At 44.0% G+C, this 24,461-nt stretch overlaps 1 protein-coding gene across 1 annotated transcript; it reads left to right on the top strand.

The window, feature by feature from the left end:
• Positions 1-347: 347 nt before the first annotated feature.
• On the top strand, positions 348-16,816 carry HAPSTR1 (HUWE1 associated protein modifying stress responses). The gene is made up of 4 exons (XM_051796271.1): positions 348-744; positions 1,450-1,530; positions 5,599-5,874; positions 13,384-16,816. The coding sequence occupies exons 1-4, from the start codon at positions 522-524 to the stop codon at positions 13,626-13,628; spliced, it is 825 nt and encodes a 274-aa protein (XP_051652231.1). The 5' UTR covers positions 348-521; the 3' UTR covers positions 13,629-16,816.
• Positions 16,817-24,461: the final 7,645 nt, after the last annotated feature.

The raw sequence follows: 24,461 nt of genomic DNA, 5'->3' as shown, positions 1-24,461 counted from the left end.
GGCTGCAGGGGCAGCCCGGGGGCGGGAGCGCCTCTGCCCGAGCGGGGGCCGCGGCCCCGCCGTCAGGGGAGGGGGGGCGGGCGGGGCCGCCTCACGCCAGGGGCGGGGCCGGGCCGGCGCGAGGCGGCGCAATGCGCACGCGCGCCGCGCCGACGCCCCCGGCACGGGGCTGTGACGGTATAACCAAACCTGCGTTAGCTCCGCCCACCGAGGGTGCCCCGCCTGACGGACGCGCAGACGGACCAATGAGCGCCGGAGCTGCCGTTCGAACCGGCGGTGCCGGGGTGACCGCGGCCAATCGGGCTCCAGGGGCGGGGCGCGGCGGCAGCGCGTTCCCAGGCGCCTCGGCCGAGGCCTCAGTGCGCTCGGGGCGGTGCCGGCGCTCGGAGTGTTTGGGGCCGGCAGAGCTGCGGGTGGGCCCGGCATGGGGGTGAGGTAGGGCCGGCCCGGCGCACGGAGCGAACGCGGCCGGCGGTTGGGACGGCGTGTGCTGCGCGGCGCAGGGACGCGGAGCCGGGCGGATGATGGAGGACAAGAAGGAGGAGGGCGAGGCGGAGATCCAGGAGCACGGGCCCGAGCACTGGTTCAGCAAGTGGGAGCGGCAGTGCCTGGCCGAGGCCGAGCAGGAGGAGGCGCTGGCGCCGGAGCTGCAGGACGAGGCGGCGGCGCAGCCCGAGCACAAGCAACAGAAGCTCTGGCACCTCTTCCAGAACTCGGCCACCGCCGTGGCGCAGCTTTACAAGGGTGAGCGCTGCCGAGGGCCCGGTGCGGAGGGGACACGGCGGGGCCGGGCGGGCGGTGGGTTCGGTCCCGGGCCCAGGCAGTGGTTGGGGGGTAGGTCGCGGAGCAGCCGCGGAGCCGCCGGGTCGGGGCCGGTCCCGCGGCCGCACAAAGGGGCCGGGGCGACGGTCGGAGCCGCTGCCGGGAGGCGGCCGGGAAAACAAAATGGCGAGAGGGAGGGGGAGCCGCGGCCGCGGCTCGGACAGAGCCCGGCGCGGCCTCCGGGGCGACTCCTGCGCCCGCCCGGCCCAGCAGCGGGGCCGGGGGCGGGGGATCGGGCCGGAGCGCGGCCGCGGGGTGTCCGGGGGGGTGCGGGCGGCGGGGGCGAGCCCGCAGCCCCGGGGAGGGTGTGGAGGGTGTGGGAGGCCGGGAAGCCCGGCCCTGCCGGCGGCTCCCGACGCCCAGCCCCGGGAAGAGACTCCGACAAAATGGCGAAGAGCGGGGCTCGTTGGGCTCATTGTCCGCCGGGGCGGGGGCGGCCCGGGCGGGCCCCTCCGCGCTGGGGGCACCGCGGGCGCTGCCCCGGCCCAGCCGCCCCCGCCCGCCCCGGCGCCGCTCGGCCCCGATCCGGGGCTGCCTCCGGAAGGTGGAACAAAATGGCGAAACCTAACATGGCCGTTCGGAGCTGGTGCTCCAAAATAAACAGCGTGTGTCCTTCCCTCCCTGCAGACCGGGTGTGCCAGCAGCCGGGGCTCTCCCTCTGGGTCCCCTTCCAGAACGCCGCCACTGCGGTCACCAACCTCTACAAAGGTAAGGGGATGCCTCCCCCGCCCCGCTGCCCCGGCAGCCCTCCCCGCAGAGCCTCCTGCCCCGGCTTACTCATAAGCAGGGCCTGTTAATGTCTCTTATTCACCCTGATAAAATCTAACCCGAGACTGCTTCCTGAATCTTGCAAGTTTTCCCTGGGCCACTTTAGCTGACGGTAGCTGAATCTTTTCTGTTGCCTCATGTCAGTGACTAATGAACTTAAAACCTGTTTTACTTCGAGACCCTTGAAAAAGGTTGTTTTTAATGTGTATCTGTCACTCGTGAATTCAGGAGAAGCGTGCAATGGCTTATTAAGCAGTACTTAAATTCCCTGCATTTTGTGTATTTCATGGTGCATTAGATGTTGGGATGTCAGTAGAAAGCCTGTACTTTTATGGTGAAGCATAAGTTGGGTTTATTCTGCATAGATGTTATGTGACGGGAAAGTTTTATCTTCTTGTGGCAGTGAGGCTTCTTAAGTAAGCCTCACAGTTTATTTTAAGCACTAGAATGTCATTATGACTGTGTCCAGGGTGGCTCTAAGAAAGCAGTGTTAGCCAGAACTTTGATACGAGTGTGGTCTGCATGTGGCTGTGCTTTTTGTGCTGTTTTACTTTGTGTTTCTGAACTCTGCAGTTCCTTGGGTTGTCACAGGAATTCTTGTCTGCAGGAAGGATCATTCAGTGGTTTTTAGTTTGTTTAAAAGATTGTACCAAAATGATGTATGTCAGTGAAGGCTGAAGTTGGCACAGTGTGATTCCTATTGTTACTGCCTTCCATTCCAAGAAAGAAAAATGCTTTAAAGTTCCAAATGGTTATTTTTCTGGCTTGTAGTTTGATTTTTTTTTTTTTGTGAGTTGTGTTTTTTTTTCTTGATCTGTACAGCGTTATCTGTGCTTCTACCTGGGTGTTCCTTCATTTGCTTCCAGTTTTCCCATTTTAGATTTGCTTTAAGCAGTTGAACTTAACGTGCTGTGCTTGTGATGGGTGATCAGGTTTCTGAGGGTTGTGGGACAGAGCAAGGAGGAAATCTAGGTGCATAACCCTCACTGCCAGGGACTTGACTCCTGCAGAAAGTGCTTCTGAGTGCTCTGTGTGTGTGTGTGTGTGTGAACTCCTGTAGAGGGGCAGCACCTCTCAGAGCAGGGGAGGTGCTGCCCGAGGGAGTGGGTCACTAGAACGTGGTCAGGGACACCAGTCATTTGGGAATGGTGCTGGAATAGCAGCAGGTAGTGTTAATAAATTGGAATAATTACAGTCTGTCTTTACAAATAGCTTGCTCTCCCTTACAGCATTTTTCCTGTGAAGACTTGGGCTGTTTATTTCTGGTTTAAAACATTTGATTACTTGTGCTCTAGGCAAAATGAACCCTGGGGTTTTTGGCAATGATGTGATTAACTGAAGGATACATATATGTATGTGGTGATCAGGGAAACTAGAATTTAAGTAGGAAGCTGTCTTTAGTGAGGGGTAATGTAATGCTTCGAAAAGCAGCACCTGAAACAGATCTTTAGGTGCTGAAGTACCTCAGTTCCTCAGAGCTGCCATATTTCAATTTTCAGTTAACTTGCAAGTGGGTAGAAATTTGGTGAGATCATGGTAGAACCAGCTAAACACTGGCATACCGGGCAAGTCTCTTAATGTGAATTTGCTTTCCTTAGTGAAGGACTTAAAAAAAAATCTCCTATTTTTCACATTCTCAGTAATGTTTGTATTTTGGAGGACTCTGTCAAACACTGGAGAAGTATTTGGGGTGGTGAACTGAACACCACAAATGGCCTCTTGCCTTGTCAGCTGGTTTCTGATCCGATAAATGTTCAGATTTTTGAGGCATCATCTTTTTATCAAGAGCAACCCGAGGAATTGTGCATAATGAGAATGCCTTGATGTCTTGAGTGTCAGCATTTTTTTCTGAGAATAATTTAGAAGTTTAATATCAGACCACACTGATGGTCTTAGGTCATGAATTTCTGATTGGCTCTAGTGACAGAGGTCACATTAAAGACACTTGACTGTCTTCCAGATTGCACTGAAGAAGTGAAGGCATGGCTTGTAATGTAGAATTTAGCACTTAAGGCCACAGTGGAAGTTTTAGGTATATATTACAGTAAGACTTCTGAGCCTACAATTTATTTTTATTTTAAAAACTGTTTTCTAAATGTTAGTTTTGACATAGTAGTTTCAGAACATACGCAACTAGACGCTTTGCCAGCTAACTTTGTAAACAAAGTAGTTGTAGCTTTTACCATAAAAATCTAATCTCTCCCAGGGTAATGATGCTTGAAATTTCTCTAGGCTACATCAGCAGTCACTGTGTTTGACCTCATACCTAGTTCACAGTTAGCACTTTGTAAAGCATTCTTATACACAAAGAAAGCAGGTTATTGACGTAAAGTCGGGCTCCTGGCCCCAGAAGGACTCTCCTGGTATTTCAGGAAGTGATTAGAGGAATATTATCCGCATCTAAATTGGCTCCAAAGTGTTTGGGTAGCTTTTACTGCAAGTGTATTGGAGTCTAAGCTGCTGTGGAGTATAAAATGGCAGGAGGAATAATCTGTCATGTTGCCATTGCTTTCTCAGGAATTAGCATTTGGAAATATAGCCTTCAGATTACAAAGCAGTATAGGCTAAATGTTCTTAGAGCGCAAAGGAAGTAACATGTTAAGGGTACTTTATGTGTACCTGTACAGCTTATATTCCAGAAGCCTCACAATTTAACTCTGCTCAGTTTGAGATGTTTTTCTGTTTTGGTAGGTTGTGTTAGGTTTGAAGTGCTGCTCTTTGACAGTATAGATTTCAGTGCTGTCTTTTATGGACCATGCAGGGGTGCCTTTAGAATACAACCCTAGAAATAGCATTTAACAGTGATTCTCTTTGGGTTTTTGAGTGTGAGAAAGCTTGATTAGATGTGTATGTCACTATTTGCCTGTAAACCAATATCTTGGGACAGCTGTTCTTAAGGAAACACCTTAATGTTCTGGGAAAATGGCTCTTATGTTGGACTTCATTAGTAAAGCAAGAGTTTAAAAAGCTGTTTTAATCAGCTGTGCCATATTTTAAAAAATTCTGTGGAAATCAAGTAAACAAAGTTGTAGTGGATATGTTGATGCCTTTTAATGGAGCAAGAGCACCATAACAGTAATTTTCATGAAACTGAAATAGCTGTTGGCAAAGCTTGATAACAAACCTATGACAAACAAAATGAGCGTAATTGTGTAGCAAACAGGATTTGTCCCACCTGTTACTGTGGTCTGAAACTTACTCAAACTAGTAGCCAGAAATACACTTCCTGAAGTTTGAAATCAACTTAATACATGACATTTAAGTCTTTTAGAGGCACAGTTATAGCTGATGTGCACAGGTGACTAAATCAACAGAGAATGAAATTGCATTTTGTAGTAGGAATTACTGCAAATAATTGCAAATAATTACTGCAAATAGTGTGTTGAAAGCTTTTTGTATATCAGAATTGCAATGGGATCTTAAATGGGGAAGGAAACTTTCTCAGCCTTCCTTTGTAAATGGTTTGCCTGACTGAAAGACATTGGGGACACTTGTGTTCTAACTGGTTTCAAAACTATGGGCTATGAATTGCCTCTGCAACTGAAGGTCAGCTGAAACTAGAAGACCTCTGAAGAAGTCTTGAGTTTTCTGACAATTCCTCCCCTATCAGAACAAAGAAAAGCAGTTATTCCTTGTTTTATATGGAGGTTTCCTGTCTGTATTGATGCACTTCAGGAACATCTAAGTCTGTTTGTTGGTTTAAGTACCTTCCTCAGACTGACAAGCTGTGTGTTTTTAATGTTAATAAACAGTGCTGCAGTGTTGACCCGAAATGTAGTAAATGCTGTTAAAGTGGTGCTGGAGTTGCTGTTGCCTTTGTGACTCCTCATGTTCTGTTAAGGTTTAATGTGACTCCTGTGCCAGTTGATTTACAACCCGGCACTGCCCCATGGGGACCTGTCGAATGTGTCCCTACTCCTCCTCTCCAGTGGCTGACAGGAAGCCTGTGCCATGCTGTGTATTGCTGTCTGTAACACACTGAGAGACCTTTTCTCTGTCTTCTTGCAGAAAGTGTGGATGCCCACCAGCGAAGCTTTGATTTAGGAATTCAGATTGGCTATCAGCGGCGGAACAAGGATGTGTTAGCTTGGGTTAAAAAACGCAGAAGAACTATTCGAAGAGAAGACTTGATCAGCTTCCTATGTGGAAAAGTTCCTCCTCCAAGAAATTCTAGAGCTCCCCCAAGACTGACTGTAGTATCCCCTAACCGAGCTACTTCAACAGAAACTAGCTCATCTGTAGAGACTGATTTGCAACCCTTCCGTGAAGCCATAGCTCTGCATGGTAACAGTCATTTTTTCAATACTCCTTGGTTAAATTTGGGGGGGGGCTCTTAAAGCATGTCTGGCTCTTGGCATATCATAACGTGTCATGTACCTGGTGTTCCAGCTGAAGGTATCTCCTTCATTCTCTGTGGGAGTTTTTAGGCATAGCCAAATATTTGGAATGAGGAAAAAGCATTGAATAAAAATGAAGTTTGGATCTGTAATATTCCACAGCTGTGAACTCACCAGTTGAAGTATCAACTCTCGGTAGTGTTTTTGAAGCATGGAGAGACTTGACATTCATACCAATGCTAAAGTAAACAGAATTCTTGGAAAAGGGCAATACTGTGGTAGTAACGAGTTACATATTAAGATTTTACTACTAGCAAATTTTTGGGGGCTTACGGAGGGAGTTTGATGTGTGAGGCTTCTGCCTCTAGCTCACTCTAGTACCTTTGTTATGCCCTGGATAATAAGGTTCAGCATTCTACTTAAAGTGCCCTGGAAAGGGTATTTCACTTGCACATTGTTGCATTAAGCGAGTCCTGTTCAGAACGTTGTTCTAGCTCACTTTTAGATTTAAGTGTCTTCCAGTGTCAAACGGAATTTCCTTCCTTGCCATCACTAATAAGGTTGGTGGTGTATCTCTTCTCTTTCCAGATATGAATATTCAGTAGCTTATTCTGAACTGGACTGTTACTTAGCAAGTGATAGACAAATGTGTTTTAAATTGCTCGAGCTGAAATAAGGCAGTTCACCTGTGGGTTTTATGCCTTTTAAAGTTCAAAAGGGTAGCAGATATCTTTAGGTACAGATCATATCAAACTATCTAGACCATAGATAGACCATATCAAGCTATCTAGAAGTGCAACCTAATGAAATTTTTACTGTGTCCATATTCTCAGTGGGGGTTAGAATTAATAAGTTAATTAGAGTGGATTCCTGAAAGTGCAGTCTTTGCTTCTGCTATGCTGTGGTGGTTTTTCAAGATACATAAGCCAGACACTGTTAGTGTCTAGTTGGCAGCCTAATCCTGGTATTTTTGGCTGCTCTGTTGCCATTTAAATCAAGCATGCTTCCACCCAGTCATGTCAGTTTTGGTGGTTTTCCTTTGCATATTGGAAGCTGGCTAGAGAACTCTGTGCACCACTGTTGCCCATTCAGTAGGTAAAGTTGTTTTCATGAGAACAACTGCAGAAGCTGGCTCTCACTGTGATAAGCAACCTCTTTAAAAAAAAAGTTTTCTGAACTAGTTGAATCGAGTGTGCAGTTGGATCTAACTGCAAAGGCTCACTCTTAGGTGAGAATAAGCTTAGCAAGACTCACTTCAGCACAGTGGGGGCTCAAGCAGAGTAAACTCAGAGGCATTTTCATTGGTAACATGACTCTCTTTGTGTCCATGTACTGTTTCCTAGCATCTGCTTTGTACAGAAGTGATTTATGGAAGTCACTTCTCTCTGTAGCATGGGAATCTGAGCCATGATGTATAAAGTCATCCATATTTCATAACCTGATACAGGGTCATGAGGAAGTTGTGTGCTCTGTACTGGCACTGCAGGGACTAGAAATGCTCTCTTCCCCTTCATCAGCTGGTTGACAAGATTACATGTCAGTCTCCTTCTGGATTAGGTTCTCCTGATATCAGTTACAATCTGGTCCTTGACACAAATGCTTTTGTGCTAATCCTTTAGTGACTAGGCTTGTGTTTGGCCTCATAACTGTTTTTAGGTTATTGCCTACAATGTCTGCATTCCTCCAGCTTCTCCCCCTCTTTTCTTTAACATTAAGGAAGTTGTGATTACACCATCTCCCAAACTCATTTCCCATTTATTGTAGGGCTTCTCAAAACTGTGTTTTGATTTTGAATCCTGTGAGAGATCTTCAGCTGTGTGTAGGGTTATGCTTATCTTCCTATTTGCTGTTCAAAAGTGCTTCTGGGTATTGTGAGGGAACATGAGAACCTGATGATGGTGAGTAGCAGTCCAGGCAAGTGTTCAGGACTAAGGTTTTGACAGGAGTTTTTGATTGGCATGTGAAAGAGTGAGGCTTTGTTTTGTGCTGGTAGGCTTCCTGGTGGGAATGGAGTATTTCTTCATTGGTGATGTGAATGGGCTGAATTAGATTTGAGGAATAATAATAAAACTTTGCTGCTCTCAGCCCTCTTTTAGTGAAGCAGGGGTAGATATGAATGATCTATGATCTATGCACCAAGTGGTGCACTGTGGAAGCAGAGTTGGTGTCTTGACTTCTCAGAAATAGGTACAAATATACATCTAAAGATCATGGCATTATAACTTTCTGACCATCCTCTTTGATGGGGGAAAATCCCTCTTTTTTTGATCATGTAACTCCTAAGTCCATCATAAGCACATCTGAAAACTTTGACAGAAGCTGTGGTAACAAAGTAGTTAATAATTTAATATTTCCTGGAACATCAAACCCAATTCTAGGTGTGTGCCCTAGACTAAAATTTGAGAAGAGTATCCTTTAGGTATCAGTGCATTCTTTAAACTGTATGCTGCATCTGAAATGTGTTAAAATTGGATTTTTAGCCTTGCCTCTTCTGTCTCCAACCCTGTTACCTCTGACCCATATTATAGCTCTGCAAGGTAGTTAACAACTTTGTTGACAAAAGCTAGGGATTTTGAACCCAGAATTTAATCTTGTGATACTGGTTATCACAATCACCTTGCTTACCTTGTAATCTTTGTACTACAAGGAAACTTGTTCTTCTCCACTGTTCTGCTTTCAAGCCTTTTATGGTAGCTAAAAGCAAAATTATCATGACAAAAAACTAGGAGAATGTTAAAGGGGTATAGGTTCTCACTTCTCTTTCAGCTCCAGTGCTGTTACACTGAAATCTTTAGTGTAACTCCAGGGTACTTGAGAATGAGTTTTTGGAACTAAGAAACCTCTTGAGAGAGTAAACTCTGGTAAACAAAATCTTTGCCCTTAATATCAGCTTTCCATTATTAGTGCGCTGATGGGCAATCTTTGAAATAAAAGGTGACTGGAAACTTGGAACTGTGAATGCTTGAAAAGAAGTTAAAGCCTTTAAGAAAAGCTGAGTAGTTAGTTCAAGGTGATACATGTTTTACTCTGAAGTGCCAAGTAACTTCAAGAACTACACATCTGATGCTTGGTGTTTTAAGATGTGGCAGTAGAAGATAAATACCTCAAATATAGAGTTGGGTTTTTAACTTCAGCAGTCCCTGAACTGTCACTGCAGTCAGTGAAGGTATGGATGTATCTTCACCTGCTCCCTGGATGTGTATTGACATACCCACTTCTATAAGAGATGGGTTTCAAAGGACAGAATTACTTCAATCTGAGCTAATAATCATAAGACTCCCAAAAGCTGCCTTTGTGCCTGGCTGTAACATACCCAATCTTGTGGTACTGGTGGCTGTGCAGGCTCATCTTTGAAGTGATGCTTTGGTCCTGTAACGTGGGATGTGCTCCACGTTCACAGCCCATTCTCTCACCATAATGTGAGAAAATGTTATGATGTGAGGAGGGGGAAGAAGCAAGCTTGGAAAGGCAGTGCTGAACTGCATTAGACTTAACCAAAATTTGAGTGAATTAGGGAAAAAATTAGGGCAACATTCAGTGAGGGAGTGTTAGTTCTCTTTCTCCTCAGCTTTAATGTTGATGTATATCATCCATGTGATTCACTCTCTTTATGTAGGGGGAACACTTGCATGTAGAAGTGTGTGGCTTGGCCCCTTAAAAGCCTGTTTTTCCACCAGGCCTTCGTATTTGCTTCTCAGAATACTAAACTGTAGTTTAAAACATGAGCACTTAGCAGAATATAGAAGCAGCAGTTGGTAGAAGAGGGGATGGGAGAGCAGAGTTCAGATTGGTTTGACATAGTGTAATTTAAAGGTTGTGTGTATATATAGCTGTGATGGAATTGTGCATTGGTATGTGCTGCTAAAACTTGCTCTTTGAGCAGTACTGTGAAAGGGTGGGTATGACATAGGGGAGTGACAAGGATCTCTCTGCATGCCATTTTGTATTTATCTGGGGTTATTAACTAATTCCTGCATTAGTCACACGTATCTAAGCGTGAATGTTCCTTTTGATACTTCCTGATTAAAACTTGTGGAAAACAATACTATTACTATACTGAGCAGTGGTTACCCAGTATATTATGCTGTGGTAGTGACTCACTCATTATGGACATGGTTATGGTGCAGATGAAACAGCATTTTCAGGTTGTAAGGCCAGTGTTGATAAACTTGCTAATTTTGAGTTGACAGTTTTAAGTATTTCATACTCCATGAAATATACTTTTAGCCAAGCATTCTAATCACTTGATAGCTTTGGAGAGTACTTAGTTATAAATTAGAAAGAATTGTGACCAATACTAGCTATACTGCAGCTCTTTTCACTAGAACTATAATAAATGCCTTTAGAATATAGCTGCAGGTATGAGTATTTTGTAAAATTAATTGGCTATGAAAGGTCACATTGTTGATGACTGAAAGTTATGACAGGAATGAGAATGTAATAAGTACTGCAAAACATTTCAGATATGCCCTCCACTTCAGTCCTTTCAAATTTAAAAAGGGGGTAAGAGCCATGTGTGCTTTCTTAAAGGCCTCTAGAAATAAGGGAGATGTCCCTGGTAGAAAGGAGTGGGAGACTTCAGAGGTGGTCATGAGATTGGGAAAGAAGACACTTCAGCAGCTGTTTGGATCTCCATCCTCTAGTGTAGACAAAATTGATGTGCCTGTGACTGGGTCTTGTTAATCACAGAAATTTGGGTTGTGAAATGGTGTTTGCTGACAGTCATGTCATCCTACTACTCCTTAGTGTCAGTTACTGTTTGCTTTACTGCTTTAAATGGTGAAATGCTTTGGGAAGAGCTCCGAGTCCACTGAAAGCTTAAACTCAGAATAATTCACAGTAAATGGGTTCTCTGAGACTTTCTCTGCGTTGCAACAACTTGCCAAGAAAAAAAAGCAACTGTGGACAGATGTCTTCTCTGTTGACAAAAAGTAGATCTTCTGAGCATTGCAGATTGTCTTCAGAGATGTTGCTTCCTTGAAATGGCATCTTGATATTTGAGTGCATGCTTTGACTCTTCCATACTGGCTCGATTACCCAATCCTAAACTGTGGTCTAAATGTTTCATTTGGCAGTTCTGCTGTCCTGGTTGGTGTGTAGTGCTGTGTCATATGTTAACTGCCAGTAACTGATACCAGCTTGTCACCCAGTCTGTTACATACTCAGTAATTACTCTTACTGGTACTAAATACCTGTATGAGATGCAACATTAAACTGCACCTCGAAGTCCATGCTGTGATGCAATATCCTTGTATTCCTATCTTTGTAGAAATTAATTCAAAACTACTCTCCTGCCTTTGACACTAAGTTTGATTGAAGATTTTAACTTCTAATTATCTCCTGAAGGTTGTTTGTGTATTTAAATGTACAGTGATTCATTATTACTTAAATATTAGGATGTTAATGACTGCTTTGGGCATTGCTTGTGAACCTTGGCAGTCTGATTTTGAATATGCTTCAGCATATTAAAGGTGCATCTTTTAACTGACTTTTGTATCTCCTGTTTTAAAGAATGCTTGTTACTTGAAAAGGCTTCACTTAAAAACATAGTTTTTGAGTGATACCAAAAATGTCTTTCCACATCACAGGTCAGTTTTGGGGTTTATTTGGAATAACTTTTCTCTTACTCGGGCACTAAACATAATGAAAAGGTGTCATGATAAAACTGATTTAGTATGTTGGCCATTTGGTTATGGGTTGTATGATATAAACTACTGAAAGTGATGTAAATAGTTTTCTCTAAGTGGAAGTAACAACAGTGAACTTTCATGTTCAAATCAGTTTTGTTTGGACTAGTGATGTGGGGCGAATCTCTGCAATCAGTTTGGATTTGGAATAATGTCACCTTCTGTGCACTGTCAGATTTTTTTTCCAGTTTAAATGTACAGGATGAATAAATGTTTTTTCTAATGTATGTCATGACAGTTGAAATTAAACTACTGTTTTCTTTGAATTGTGAAGTGATTTGTTACCTGCCCAAATTAATGCACCTTGGTAGTTTATCCAAGTTATGGTATGTGAATTGGCTTTTTGCTCATACATCCATGTCATCAAGTAGTTGCTTTACTTTCTTTGGTGGATGTATAGAAACTTTTCATAATTGTTTTCAATTTGAGCTTGACCTTAATCCAGAGAGTACTGTCACAAAGCTTGTTTCTGAATTACCTTTTCACGAAAACAGCTTCTGCTGTTTAAATACTTTCTGCCATTGTGAATGAAAGATGATTTTGATATTAATAAAATCTGCAGGGTGCATGTCAGAGTTCAGGCCGTGCTTCTGAGCTGTGTTTGAACACCAAGCAGAGCTGTAAGCAAAAGCTCTAAGAAATCAGCAGTGATTAGTGGCTGTTCCTGCTGGTTGCATAATGCCTGACCTGTGTAAAAGTATTCCCTGTGCTGTTACAAGTTCTAAGCTTTAAATGTCCATTTAATAGACATTTCAGTAGAGTGACATTGGTTGGTCTGTTCCATCCTGACTTGTGTATCAACCTGCCATTGCTGCAGATGGTTCTAGAGTTTAGCTTTTAATTGAGGTTTCTGGGGACTGATCTAGTAGCAGATATAGATCTGCTGTTCTTTATCTTCCTGCATGACTCTTGCTTTGGTAGTTTTATTTCTAGGCCCGGTAGGTGTTTTTGTACTTTCCTAATAATACTCAGATTTGAAGGAGTTATGATAGCAAAGATGTTTGTCTTATCTCTGAGCTCCTGTTTATCTACAAATACAGCCTGAATTCCAAATTGACAAGAGTAGTTAGGCTTGCATGTACCAACCTTTAGTAAACTTATGTTTTGTAATGTCCCACTTTTGCAAAAAGTATAATAGTAACATCACTGAAGATGAAGTTTAAATTAGTATGAAGTTCATGGTATTCCTTTTATGGCTTTGTTTCTCCAAGCAATGAACTTCAGTTTTAATTAAACACTAATAACGTGAACACAAACCGAAGTACTTGCAGGGTACCCATGACAGTGTTTTGGATCAGATCTGTCATAGCAAATTTTTTTGAGAACTGCAGTGTTTGAGGGAGTGAAAGGGAGCAGGGTGGTGGTGTTGAAACAAGACCAAGCCAATTCAGCCTGGAAATTCCTTGGTAAGACTGTGTAACTCTTGGTCTGGTGTGAAGCCTTTGTATTGAAATAGTCTGCTCTTGAGTATGTACATGCTTTGAATAGCATGTCATGCTTATGGAGCTGGTGTTTGCCAGAGTGTGCTGCTACACCCTGGTGTGTAAGCTCACTTCTAATGTCATAAAAAGCAGTTCTGCCAGTCCCTAGATTCTTATATGGACTTAAAGCTGAGAAGGCCTGGTCTGGACTTGAAATAAAAACGTGGTACAAACAGTAGGATGAAGTGCCTTTAAGTAGAAGTCGGATAAGTGTCACCCTTTCTGCCACAGGTGGGAAATGCTCTTTCTTTGCTGTGTGACTTTAATGGTGTTTCTCTCTTTCCCCAGGTCTTAGTGGTGCAATGGCTAGTATAAGTGTTCGCTCAAGTACCCCAGGCTCGCCTACTCACGTGAGCAGTGGCTCCAATGCTAGTCGAAGGAGAAATGGACTCCATGATGTTGATTTGAACACTTTCATATCAGAAGAAATGGCACTCCACTTGGACAATGGTGGAACTAGAAAGCGTACCTCAGCCCAGTGTGGCGATGTCATTACAGACTCACCAACTCATAAACGCAACAGAATGATCTAAACTGCAAAAATTTCAAACCCACCATGCTGCTTGAAAGCCACTTGATCCTCAGAGTACTATTGAAAAGGAAACATGAGGCCATCTTTCCATATTCACTGTTTAAGACGAATTCAATAAATGCCATAAAGGAAATTTTAGATATTACATTAGATGCCTCTTGTAACTGCGGCTTTCTTAAACTATATTCTTAGCAGAGGACATCAGATATTGTGTAGTAGTTAGCAAGATCATCATAGGCGAACATGTATCTGTTCCAAGGCTAAAAAGTGACCTTACTTGTATTATTAAAGGGAAAGGAAATTTCAGATGTTTATTTGGCTATAGAATGCTTTTTTTTGTCCTTTATTTCCTGCTTTGAGTATTTGCTTAAACAGTATTGCCAGTTTGACTGAAATTGTCTACAACATGACTTGGCATCTTTGTCAAAACTGCAGGCTTCCATTTTTGCAGCACTGTACCATGCACCTAGTTTCTGTATAGTAACAGTGTGCAAGTTATAAATATTGGACTGTACCCTTTTTAGTTTTAAAAGCAGTTGATAATTCTGGTGATTGTGTGATAATGTAAAGAGGTGCTATGATGGTCATGCGATTAATACTTAATATTGAATCAATACAAGGATCTTTATTGGATTCACTTTGTGTGTTCTAGTGCTCTGAAGTAGCAATATTAAACTTTTCCCCGATTAACTTCATAGGCTTTTAAATCAGTTTGAGAAAATATATGTACTTATTGGTATTATCCTCGTGGTAATCATACACAGTGCAGACTGCACCAGTGCTGACCTAAATTTAGAGAAAAATGTCCTGTAATTGGAAAATAGGCTTTTCTGTTCAGTATTAGTGAAGGGTAGGTTTTTGTGTACACCCATATCCTATTTTACATTTCTTGTGAAGTAATTGCCCATTGCTGGGGAGGGGTGGGAGGAGAGGGAATGTGGGGAATAGTTGGAAAAGGGGTGTGTTCTAACAAGTAAGATTTCTGGTCACATATGGAAACTTGGACTAACTTAGACAAGATTCTGTGCAATGCCATCCTCTTCGGGAGGGAGTGACATGCAGGTTCTGTGAAGTGCTAAGAAAATAATTTAAAACTGGAAGTTGATTATAAAACTCTGGATAAACATGCCGTAAGGGTGAACTGAAAAGGATAAATGGCTTTCTCTTTGTGTTTAGCTTACATTCATAGGATTGAACTCTGGCTGCCGTAACTTGAGCGTAATCTAAAACTGAACTAGAGATCAAGACTGATCTGCTGCAAATCCGTTTCTGAGTGGGGAAGGATATATGTCAGTCTCTATGGAGTGTCCTGACTGGTTCTGTATGTAGATGCAGGAAGCTCTGGCCTTCAGGGTCTCAGCCTCTGCCTAGGAAAAGGATAACACAGGGAGAATGAGAAAATGAAGAGCTCCAAACCTGCACGTTGGGAAGGGGTATTTAGTGAGGTGGTATGCATGCTTTAACTGGAAGCATAGGCTGATTCTTGGATTAAATGTAGCTATGCTGGATTCACAATACTAAAAATTGTGGTTTCCAGCCAAGTTAAGGCACCTTGGGCTCCATGTTAATACACAGCTCTTCAAGATTTTTGCTTATGTGCTTGTAGAGTCAGATCTCTTGCATTATCTTCCCTGTGTGAAGCAGACTTCACTGTAGGTTTGCCCCTTTTTGCCCTGGTATCCTCTCAGCAGTGTCTGTAGTCAAGGCAAGACAGCAATGCTGTGTGAGATACTCTGAATTCAAGGTGCTCCACTAAGAGCATGATTTCCTTGCCTTGTGGTGCTTCCATCACATTTCTTTACATCAGAGTCCTTAAAAGATGACAGCAGTTGCACAATACTGTAGTGAGAGGCTCTGTAGTTTATGGACAACTGTAAGAACTGTCCAAAAGGGTAAGAACTGCTCAAACCCCCACCTGTGTTACGTAGCTGAATGTGCACATCACTCAAAGACTCAGTATACATTAATTTCAGTTACTGCTATAACTACAATTCATAAGATTTAGTTTATGTAAGATATTAATACTGCATAAAGCTAGTTTTCATTTGGAGACTGCATTTTCAACAAAGATTTTGGAGATGGTATCTGAATATATCTGTTAGTATTTATTAGACTGTTGGCAGAGGGATTTTTTTCTGTTCTAAAGGAAAGTCTGGAGTCCTGAACAGAAAGGACACCTGTGAGAGCCATTCTTCAGCTCTTCTGTTTATTTGTTAACTGGCTTGTACAAGTAAGATGCTTTATGCTCTGCAACTTCTAACACACTTTACTATTACGTGTGGTAAAGGTGACACCGTGTTGGTATCAGTTCTGCATATTGAACTGTAGCAGTGCTGCTGGTCTAAGCCCAAAGACACAGAGCCTGGTCAAATTACTTCTCCCCTTCCTTGCAGTGAAACAAACCTTGTTAATGCATTCAAGCATTAATTCAGTCTAGTACCATCTAAAACTAAATTTGTCTGGCTTTTTATTTAATTTGTGCCATTTTTCTTTGAAAGAAAGCAGGCTTAGATATTGAACTGGTTGCGTTAAATTTTTTTTTTTTTTTCTTGTACCTTAAATATTTGGCGACTTTTTGATTGTTTTTCATTTAGTCCCAACTAAATGTTGTTTGTTCTTTGACCTCTGCCAGATTGATCGAAAATGCATGTATTCACCTGGTAAACACAAGGAAAACAGGTTGTCTCTTTAAAAAAAAAAAAAAAATAAAAAAAAATCCAGTACCTGTTGCTTCGAAGACTTTATTTCTTGTGCCAGTGTAGAAAATTGATGTTCTGGAAATAGCTCTCAGCTATTATCCGAGCTGTAGCTCCTGGAGCCAGAAGCAAGTTGATTTTCAGTACGAAACACTGACTTGAGAACTGTTTAGTTTGGTAAAAATGGTGCTTACTTTTGCTTTCTCCTATGAATCGTAGAGTTGACCGGTCTCTTCTCCATGTACATCCAATTTAACATGAATGTGCGGCAGTTACATAAAGTACATCCTGCACTGAAGCTACTGAGCTTGGCTTGCTTATTAATGAAGTAAGTTTTAAATGTTAAATTTATATTACAATAAAGTAATGCAAAAATGATTTTGGCTGAAATTGAAGTCCTGCAGTTAAACTTACTTTCAAATGTGGTTTTACCCAGCTGGAGTAATAGAAACTCTAAGTCATAATAAACCTAATAAAAAAAAAATACAACTGATCAGGCTGCTTTGTAGTTCTTTTAAGTTTCTGAATAACAGTCCATCAGTGACCCTGGAGAAGATGTGGTTAGTGTGAGCTGACAGGCTTCCTTGGTTCTGCAGAGCAGGACTTCCCTTGAGGAATGCAGTTTGGTGGCTGTTCAGCTGAGCTTACACACAGGTTTTTTTTCCTTTGTCTCTTACTGACTGATGCAGATACAAAGAACTGGGGTGTTCTGTTACATTTGTACAAGATGTTCTGCAATTTAACATCACTAATACTTAGAAAAAGCACCTTAAAGAGATTTAAGTGGCATAGTTTTAGGAAGTTAAGTGGTATTGACTTCAATGGTAGAGCTTTCCAGTCTCTTGCGAAAGACTCTTTGGACTTAAGTGAAATCAGGTGCTTTAATTAATTAGCAGCATTTCCTGCTTTATGTGGGTGTCCCTAAACCTGCAAACTATTTCCCACTTGCTGTATCAGCAGGTTTTAGAACTTGATTATGAAGGAAAGCTTTATTTCACAGGGGCTTTTAAGTTAAAAATGTGTCCTTTTAATTACTGTTAACATTTTTTCACTTACTTAGCCAGTGAAATGTTCCAGCAGGGATTTGAAAAGATGCTTAAATGGCTTCTGGAAAACAGCATCTTTCAACTGTTAGCCTAGAGCTAAGCAATATTTTGGCAGAAATGAGGAATGCACGCCTGACTTGTTCTGTGGAGTTCTCTGCACCAGGTGGGGCCGGTGTGGTTGTTTGGGGGAGCCCTGTGGGCTGCTCATTCCAGAGCCTCTGGTTATGCAAGGTCAGGAGGCAGGCCCTGGCACTCAGCAGTAGCTGTGCCTGTCCTCCAGGGCTTTCCTTGTCCATGCAGGTAACTCCTGGGGATGGTTTGAGGCTGGGGAGCTCTCAGAGCTCAGGGTGGAACAGCTCTGTGGTCAACACTGGTGCTTTGTGCTGCTCTTCTCTCCCTGGGCCCCATCTCAAAAGGGCAACTCGAGCTCACAGGGGTGGTAGTGAACAATCCAACCAAATTCCCTTCTGTGTAGCATGGAAGAAGCATCTAGCCCTGTTTTTATTTTTTAATATAAAAAGTGGAAGCCACGTGTTTCTCAGTGGGTAATGAGAGTCCAGCATTTCCCGTGTGGCTCTGGCCAGTGATGCTGAGCAGTGTCTCTCTGGATTTTGGAACATCAGGACTGTTCATAAGGGCTGTGTCTTCACTGACCGTGGTGGGATGGGTGGGGAAGTGCATCTGGTGTGAGCCCACTGGGCAGACATTGGTTTGCAGAAAATCTTGGACTTCAGTATTAAATGCATCGATCAACTGGTTAAAATAGCATCTAAGACCAGTGGTAATCATGCCTTGTAATATTTCACCATTCCTCCATCAGATTTATTTTAAGTCTCAAGAAGCTGGTCCTGGATGCTACAGAACAGAGCAATCCTGGGGTCCTGTTTGTGTCATTGTGGTGTAACACTGTCACATCTTTGCCAGAAAAACTCATCATGCTTTTCCAGCTCTGAAACTCAAGCCACAAGGATTTTTTCCAGTATTTTGAACATCTACTGTCCTTTTTACAAAGCATCAAAGCAGAGGATACAAAATGTTTTCATTTAAAGTAGTTGTGCTGAGAACCTTGTGCTGTTTCTCCTGGAGTCCTGATGGGGCACTTCCAGCTCCTGCCCACACAGCCCTGTGTGCCCCTGCTCACAGGACAAGCCAATGCCCACAAGTCCAAAGCTCAGTTTGTTACTTTCCTGTGTATTTTCATTTTTATGTTGCTGTTTGAACCTAGCTTTCTTATTTTGAAGTGAATTCCTTGAGTCTCATCTGTGATGCAGTATGCAAGATGAAGAGTAAGGTGGTGAGAAAATAAGTTAGTTCTGCTGTTTAACTGAATAATTACTTGATCTTGTGCACTTAATAACTCTAATAGTCTATAGTGGGGCCTCTTTGCAAAAGGATGATCTTTAGATCACATTCAACTACAGAAATTTCTGCATCTTTGGAATGTTTTAGGCCAGTCTTGTGACTATTTTTGAAAAAATACCTGCTGTGCTTTTTTGAATATAATTCAAATTTCAAAGCTCTGGGGAGAGAGCTTTGCCACAAGTTGACAGCAGTGATAGTGCCTTATCTGTTTCATAAAGCACAGCTGCAGATCACTTTTGTTGAAGACAGCATTAGTTTTCTGAAGCCTGTTTTCTGTTTCTCTCTGAAAGCACCAACAAAAAGAAACTAATTGTTTGTGCTTAGAGGTGAGTGAACTTCTCAGCTAAGGGGGTCCATCTTCTAGAGACTTGTGTTGAATGCCCTGCCAATAATCCAACTGTTTATTCTACTGAGGGAACTATAGTTGATATTTTTTCTTTCATCTCTAAGCTTTTCTGCTGAAAAAACTTGTGCAGTTAAATCTGCTTTTTTGTGGCTGTATTGAAAGAGCATCTGTGAACTCCCATGGCAGGCAAGCTTTTTTTCTGTTCCCTGGAGAAACTGTTGTCATTAATGTAAATCATTGAAGATGCATTTCTCTCTGCTAAAATGAATTTTCAAGTCTTTGACTTCAGTGATTGCAGTTTTCAGAGTAGGGATGTGCTGAAGATGAATGTTGCAGTTGCAGAGTTGTGTGTGCTGCAGATGACAGTGTAAGGGTGCAACTCATTTGGAGTCTTAGATTATTCATTAAAACCTGATTTGTTTCCATCTGCTTGTCCTGTTAACAGCTTCAGATCTTGCCAAAATTCTACATGCATTTTCCAAAATACAGGCAAGTCATCTGTCCCATGTAGAAATTTTTCAGGGAAATGGGTTCAACATATTTAAATCCCAACAACTGGGTCTTCAATAGTTTCAACAGAAGAAGGCCTAAGAGTTGCCTCAAAGTCATTTTTGAGGTTGATTTGATCTTTCCCGAGGCAGGACCCACAAGCCTTGTCTGCATCTGGTTTTCTTCCTCCTGTGTGTGACTGTGGCTGGCTCCAACCTCTTTTACCCAAGAAGCTTCTCCCTGTGCTGAAATCAGTGTCTCTGGAGGTCCAGGTATTTCTGGTAAGTGCTTGTACTTGTGGTGTTTCTTTTAAATTAACATAATCTCAGATTCTCCACAGGTCATAGGGCTGAAGATAACTGCAGACTCAAATGGACACAGCCCAGAGCATCCTGTTCTTGGGCCTGCTCTGAGCAGAGATTGGACCAGGTAACCTCTCAGGCCTGTCTTCCACCTGAATTAGTCTAGGATTTGCTCTATACTGTTCTTGTCCATGCAGTTTTATCTGTGAGGGGGTAAAGGTACTGCTTGATGCTGCCCAAGCAACACCTGCTGCTCAAAGAGCAACTGCCCACAGATGAGAACTTAAGAATGGATGAATTTTCCTTTCCTAGGAGGCACATGCTCCTCTGGAAGCTTAAAGGTTGTTTATCAGAATTGCTATTCCATAACCTCCTAAAGACAGGCAGCCCTGCAAAGCAGAAACTGCTCCCAAATTTGACTCAGTGAATTTCTTGCCTCCATCTCACACATTTCAGGTCCAGAGTGAAATAGCAAGTGCTGTGCTGGGAGGCAGGAAGATGATGGCTCTAAAAAGTGCTGAAGTGCTGTTACTGCACTGAGTATCTCATTGCTTTGAGAAAAAAAACATACTGCTCTGGCACAAAAATGGAGTTTTGGTCTGAAGAATGTGTGGCTCTGTGTTGGCTGTCCATGGTCTGTGGTGCAGGGCAAGGTGGCAGCAGTGCTCCTGCCAGGAGAAAACACAAAGCACCAGGAGCTTTCATCTGCTGTCTTTCCAACCTGCCTGGCAAGCACTCAGGTAGGTGGGAAAAAGGATCTCTTGAAGGAATACAAAAAGGGCCACCAGGGGCCATCACCTTGAACTTGCCCTTTCAAGTGTTATCTATAAATATGGTTCCCCAGAGCAATCCATCTGGCACCCTCTAATCAAGCTCATCATGATCTCAGATAAAACTGCTGTCAAGTGGAGCCAGATCTTCAGCTGCTTTATGGATCTGTGCCCGTTTCCACTGCTTGGGAGTGAGCTGGAGGAGCTCCTGCCCATGCTGCAGGGAAGCAGAGGGGTGAATGTCCCAGCAATGCAGGACTGCAGTTCACTGGTCTTTGCAGGGTGCAAAGAGAGGTGGAAGAGGGAATCCAGGGCAGAGATCATGTGCCCTGTGAGTCCCACGTGGTGATGAAGCCCCTGGTTTTTTTGGGAGCCTTACCCCAGTGCATACCTATAATGTGGCAGTGGTCCAGCTACTGCCTAAATATCTTTAAAAGGCAGCATGAGTCTCCATATTTGCAGGTGGAGAAAAGGCAAAGTGATACGGGCAACCTGAGGTGTGGGGAAGGAGTCCTGGCTCTCCCAGTCTCTGAGGTTTTGCTGTGTTTTAGCCCAGATTTTCTTTTGGAATGTGGCACCCAGCAGGTTGTGCCAAGGGCTGTGCTGCCTGGTGTGATGGCAGGTCTGCATCCCTGCCCAGTGGGTTTGCTCCCTAACAGTGCCTTTGCCTGCTCGTGTGACTGATGAGGAGTTGATGCTTTTTTAGCTGATGAGCTTAAGATCATCAGATGAACAAAACTATGCAACAAAAAAATCTTGGCTTTACTATCAGTATTCGTATCCTTAGAAGAGCAGTGTGGTGTCATCTTTACTTTGTTAAGATCAAAATCTGTCTTGACAGCCTGCTTGCCTACTTTCTCAGTGACTGAAGGCAACTTTGCAGGCCCTTGGAGCTGAAAATGTCGCTTTTTGTTAATCCTGTGTGTTTCCTGCACTTAAACTTTCAAATGTATCACTAGAGCTGGTGTAATCTCCATAATCATAACTTTATTATACAAGAGTAACTCTTGCCTGTAGCCCAAAGTTAACTCAGACAGCAGTGAAACAGGTGACAAGATGTCCAAGATGCTTCTCAGGTGATCTGGTACAACCTGTGGCACTGCCCAGCCCAGCTGGGTGAGGCTCAGGCTGGTGCCTTGGTCACCACAGGGTGATGCATGAGGCAGCAGATGGAGTGACAGTGTGTGCTTTCCCACTTCTGCCACTTGTGTCTCATTCTGCTTTTCATTTGTGGATGTATTGTGTCCATTATCTGCCAGGGTGACACTTAATCCATGCAGTAAATTCCAGGCTTAGCATTTCACATAATGAAACCGGTCATACATTGCAAAATAAACAACATTATTTGCTCTCTCTTCTTTTCTTCTAAGTTTGTTTCCATACAGGACGTGCTCAAGAAATGCAAGATGGACAAGGAAAATCAATAGTCTTTGATGGTAAAATATTAATGTTCCTTCTGAGTGAGGAGTGGAACAGAGTGCTTGCTCTTCTGCACGGCCCCAGGTCTGGGGAAATTCCCTCCCAGGAGTTCACTGCAGCCATGACTGCAATACTGCAGGGTTTGCAAGTGAAGCTGGAGAGCAGAGGGTGGTGCCAGCACGGGCAGGGAGAGAAGACTCTGGTGTGAGTGTCCTTCCCTGGACTCTTTGGAGCTCTCTGACAAACCTTGCACAGCGAAGAGAGTGCTGTGCAGTGCCTGTTCCTGTGTCAGCGTGGAAATGGCACCCACCATGTGGGTTCTGGAAAACTCCTGGGTGTGCATACACTGCTGTTGGGTGGATGTAACAGGAATGTCCCTGCAGCTTCTGCTGGCCAGCACAGTGCCATGCAGCCATCTCCTCCTGTGTGCCCTGTTCCAATATCTGCTCCATGCTCCTTGGCTGCAACTGTCTTGTTATCTGGGTATGGAGAAACAATTAGGGGAGCTGGACAAGAGGTGTACCAGTACTGAAGCAACTAAAAGTATTTTAAGGTACGGACATGACTTAGAAATGATTACACAGTGAAATGGGCCAAAGTTACCCCCGTGTTGAGGGTGTCAGCCCTACCCAGCGGTTCAGCCCTCCCAGTTACCCCTCCAGAGCAGTTTTATGGCCATTATGGTGCCAGAAAAGCATGTTGGTTACACACAGGAGCAGACTGTCCCTGTGCTCTTCGCAGGCTGCCTGGCAGAACTGGCTCTGTCCTTGCTGTGGCGCGTGAGGGGAGCTCGGCCCGTGCCAGCAGCTCGGTTCCCAGCCTCCAGAAATGCTTGGTGCTCACACTGTGTGCCTTTTGTTCAGACTCCCAGAATAATTTCTTCTTAGGTGGAGGCCTTCAAATGGGATTTATGTGAAACCCCATCAGGCATGTGCAGGTATGGATTTCCCAGCCCATTCCTTGGGTGCTGCTGCCATCTAGGGTGCGAGCCAGCGGAGCCTCAGTGCTTGCCACAGGCACCCACGGTCTTATCACAGCACCCACGGCCTTATCACACCATCCACAGCCTTATCACACCACCCACAGCCTTATCACACCGTTCACAGCTGTCTGCTCGGGGTTTGCTCCTGAAGAGCTCACAGACAGCCAGACCAGGGTCCACCACAGCTGCCAGGGCTGAGCTGTGCTTGGGGGTTAAACATGGACGTGCTATCATACAATATATTATGCCTAGGAAAGAGCTGCATAACCAACTGCAGAGGAGCATTGCTCTGTGGCTGAGGTGTTACTGTGGTGTTGGGGAGACAGGGAATTGGTTCCTGGCGTTGCCATGAGCTCCCTGGTGTTGTGGGTGCTGCCATCTCCATGTGCACCGCTGAGCCTGGCGTGAGGGGCCCTGGGCTCACATCAGGCTCTTGCACCTGGCTGGGCAGGTTTATGAGTTTAAAGGTCCCTGTGCAGACTGTCAGGGTCTGTGGAAGGGGTTAGAGGAGGCTGCAGTGACTCTCAAGAGCTGAGGGTCCTCTGGAGCAGACCTTGCCCATGGTGTTTGTTCCGCCCAGGCAGAGCCTGTGCTGTGTTCTTTGGTTTTGGGTTAAACGGGCCTTCTCGGTAGATCCAAGAAGTTTTCACACACACTTAGAGAGAAAGGGAGCCAAAACCAGTCTGTGGGTTGGCTCCCACCCGGGCTGTGGGGCACAGGAAGGGAACAGATGTTCAGTTCAAACCAAAATCATTCCTGAGCTTGAAATCTGCACTAATGGCTCTGGCCCTGCCTCAGGGACTTCAAAGCAAAAGGAACTTTTTTTTTAATAATTCCAGCTCAGGTGTAACTGAACTCCCATTTTGCAGACTGTTTCCACAGACTCCATGTTTGTGAAACCCAGGACTCTCACTTTTTGGCATTAAACTGGAGCCTGGCTGAGTGAGCTGAACTTGAGTGGGTTTGCCCTGAGCTTACCCTGGTGTGAGTTAAAGGCTTGATGTTGAGCTTGAATTCCTGGTTAAATAAATTTACATACAGTCTGAAATCCCTCCTGGCTGGCTGTCTTGGGGCCAGATGAGGGGCTGCCAGGGCCGTTTGCCATCCATGGGTATGGATGAACCAGGCACTGAGCAGTCCAGGTGAATGGCACAGCTGTATTATCCTGACCTTCCTGATTGAAGGAATGGCCTCCCCAAAACCACATGGACATTGGAACAGCAGACATGACCACCACAAACAAGCAAGTATATTTTTTAACTGTCTTTTATTTTTTACCATTTATGTCAGTAAACCCAAGGCAATACAGTTTGCTGTGGATCTGTATTTTATCCCTGCAAATCCTTTCCCCCTTGTGCCCCCCTGTGGTGCCTTCCTACTCTGCCTTTATTCAGCAATGCCTCGTGTTTTTTGTCATTCTTC

This window comes from Manacus candei, unplaced genomic scaffold (genome assembly GCF_025592945.1).
Source record: "Manacus candei isolate 608988 ecotype Guabito, Panama unplaced genomic scaffold, ASM2559294v1 h1tg000002l, whole genome shotgun sequence".
NCBI classification, from domain to species: domain Eukaryota; kingdom Metazoa; phylum Chordata; class Aves; order Passeriformes; family Pipridae; genus Manacus; species Manacus candei.
This window is presented reverse-complemented; position numbering and strand designations above follow the sequence as displayed.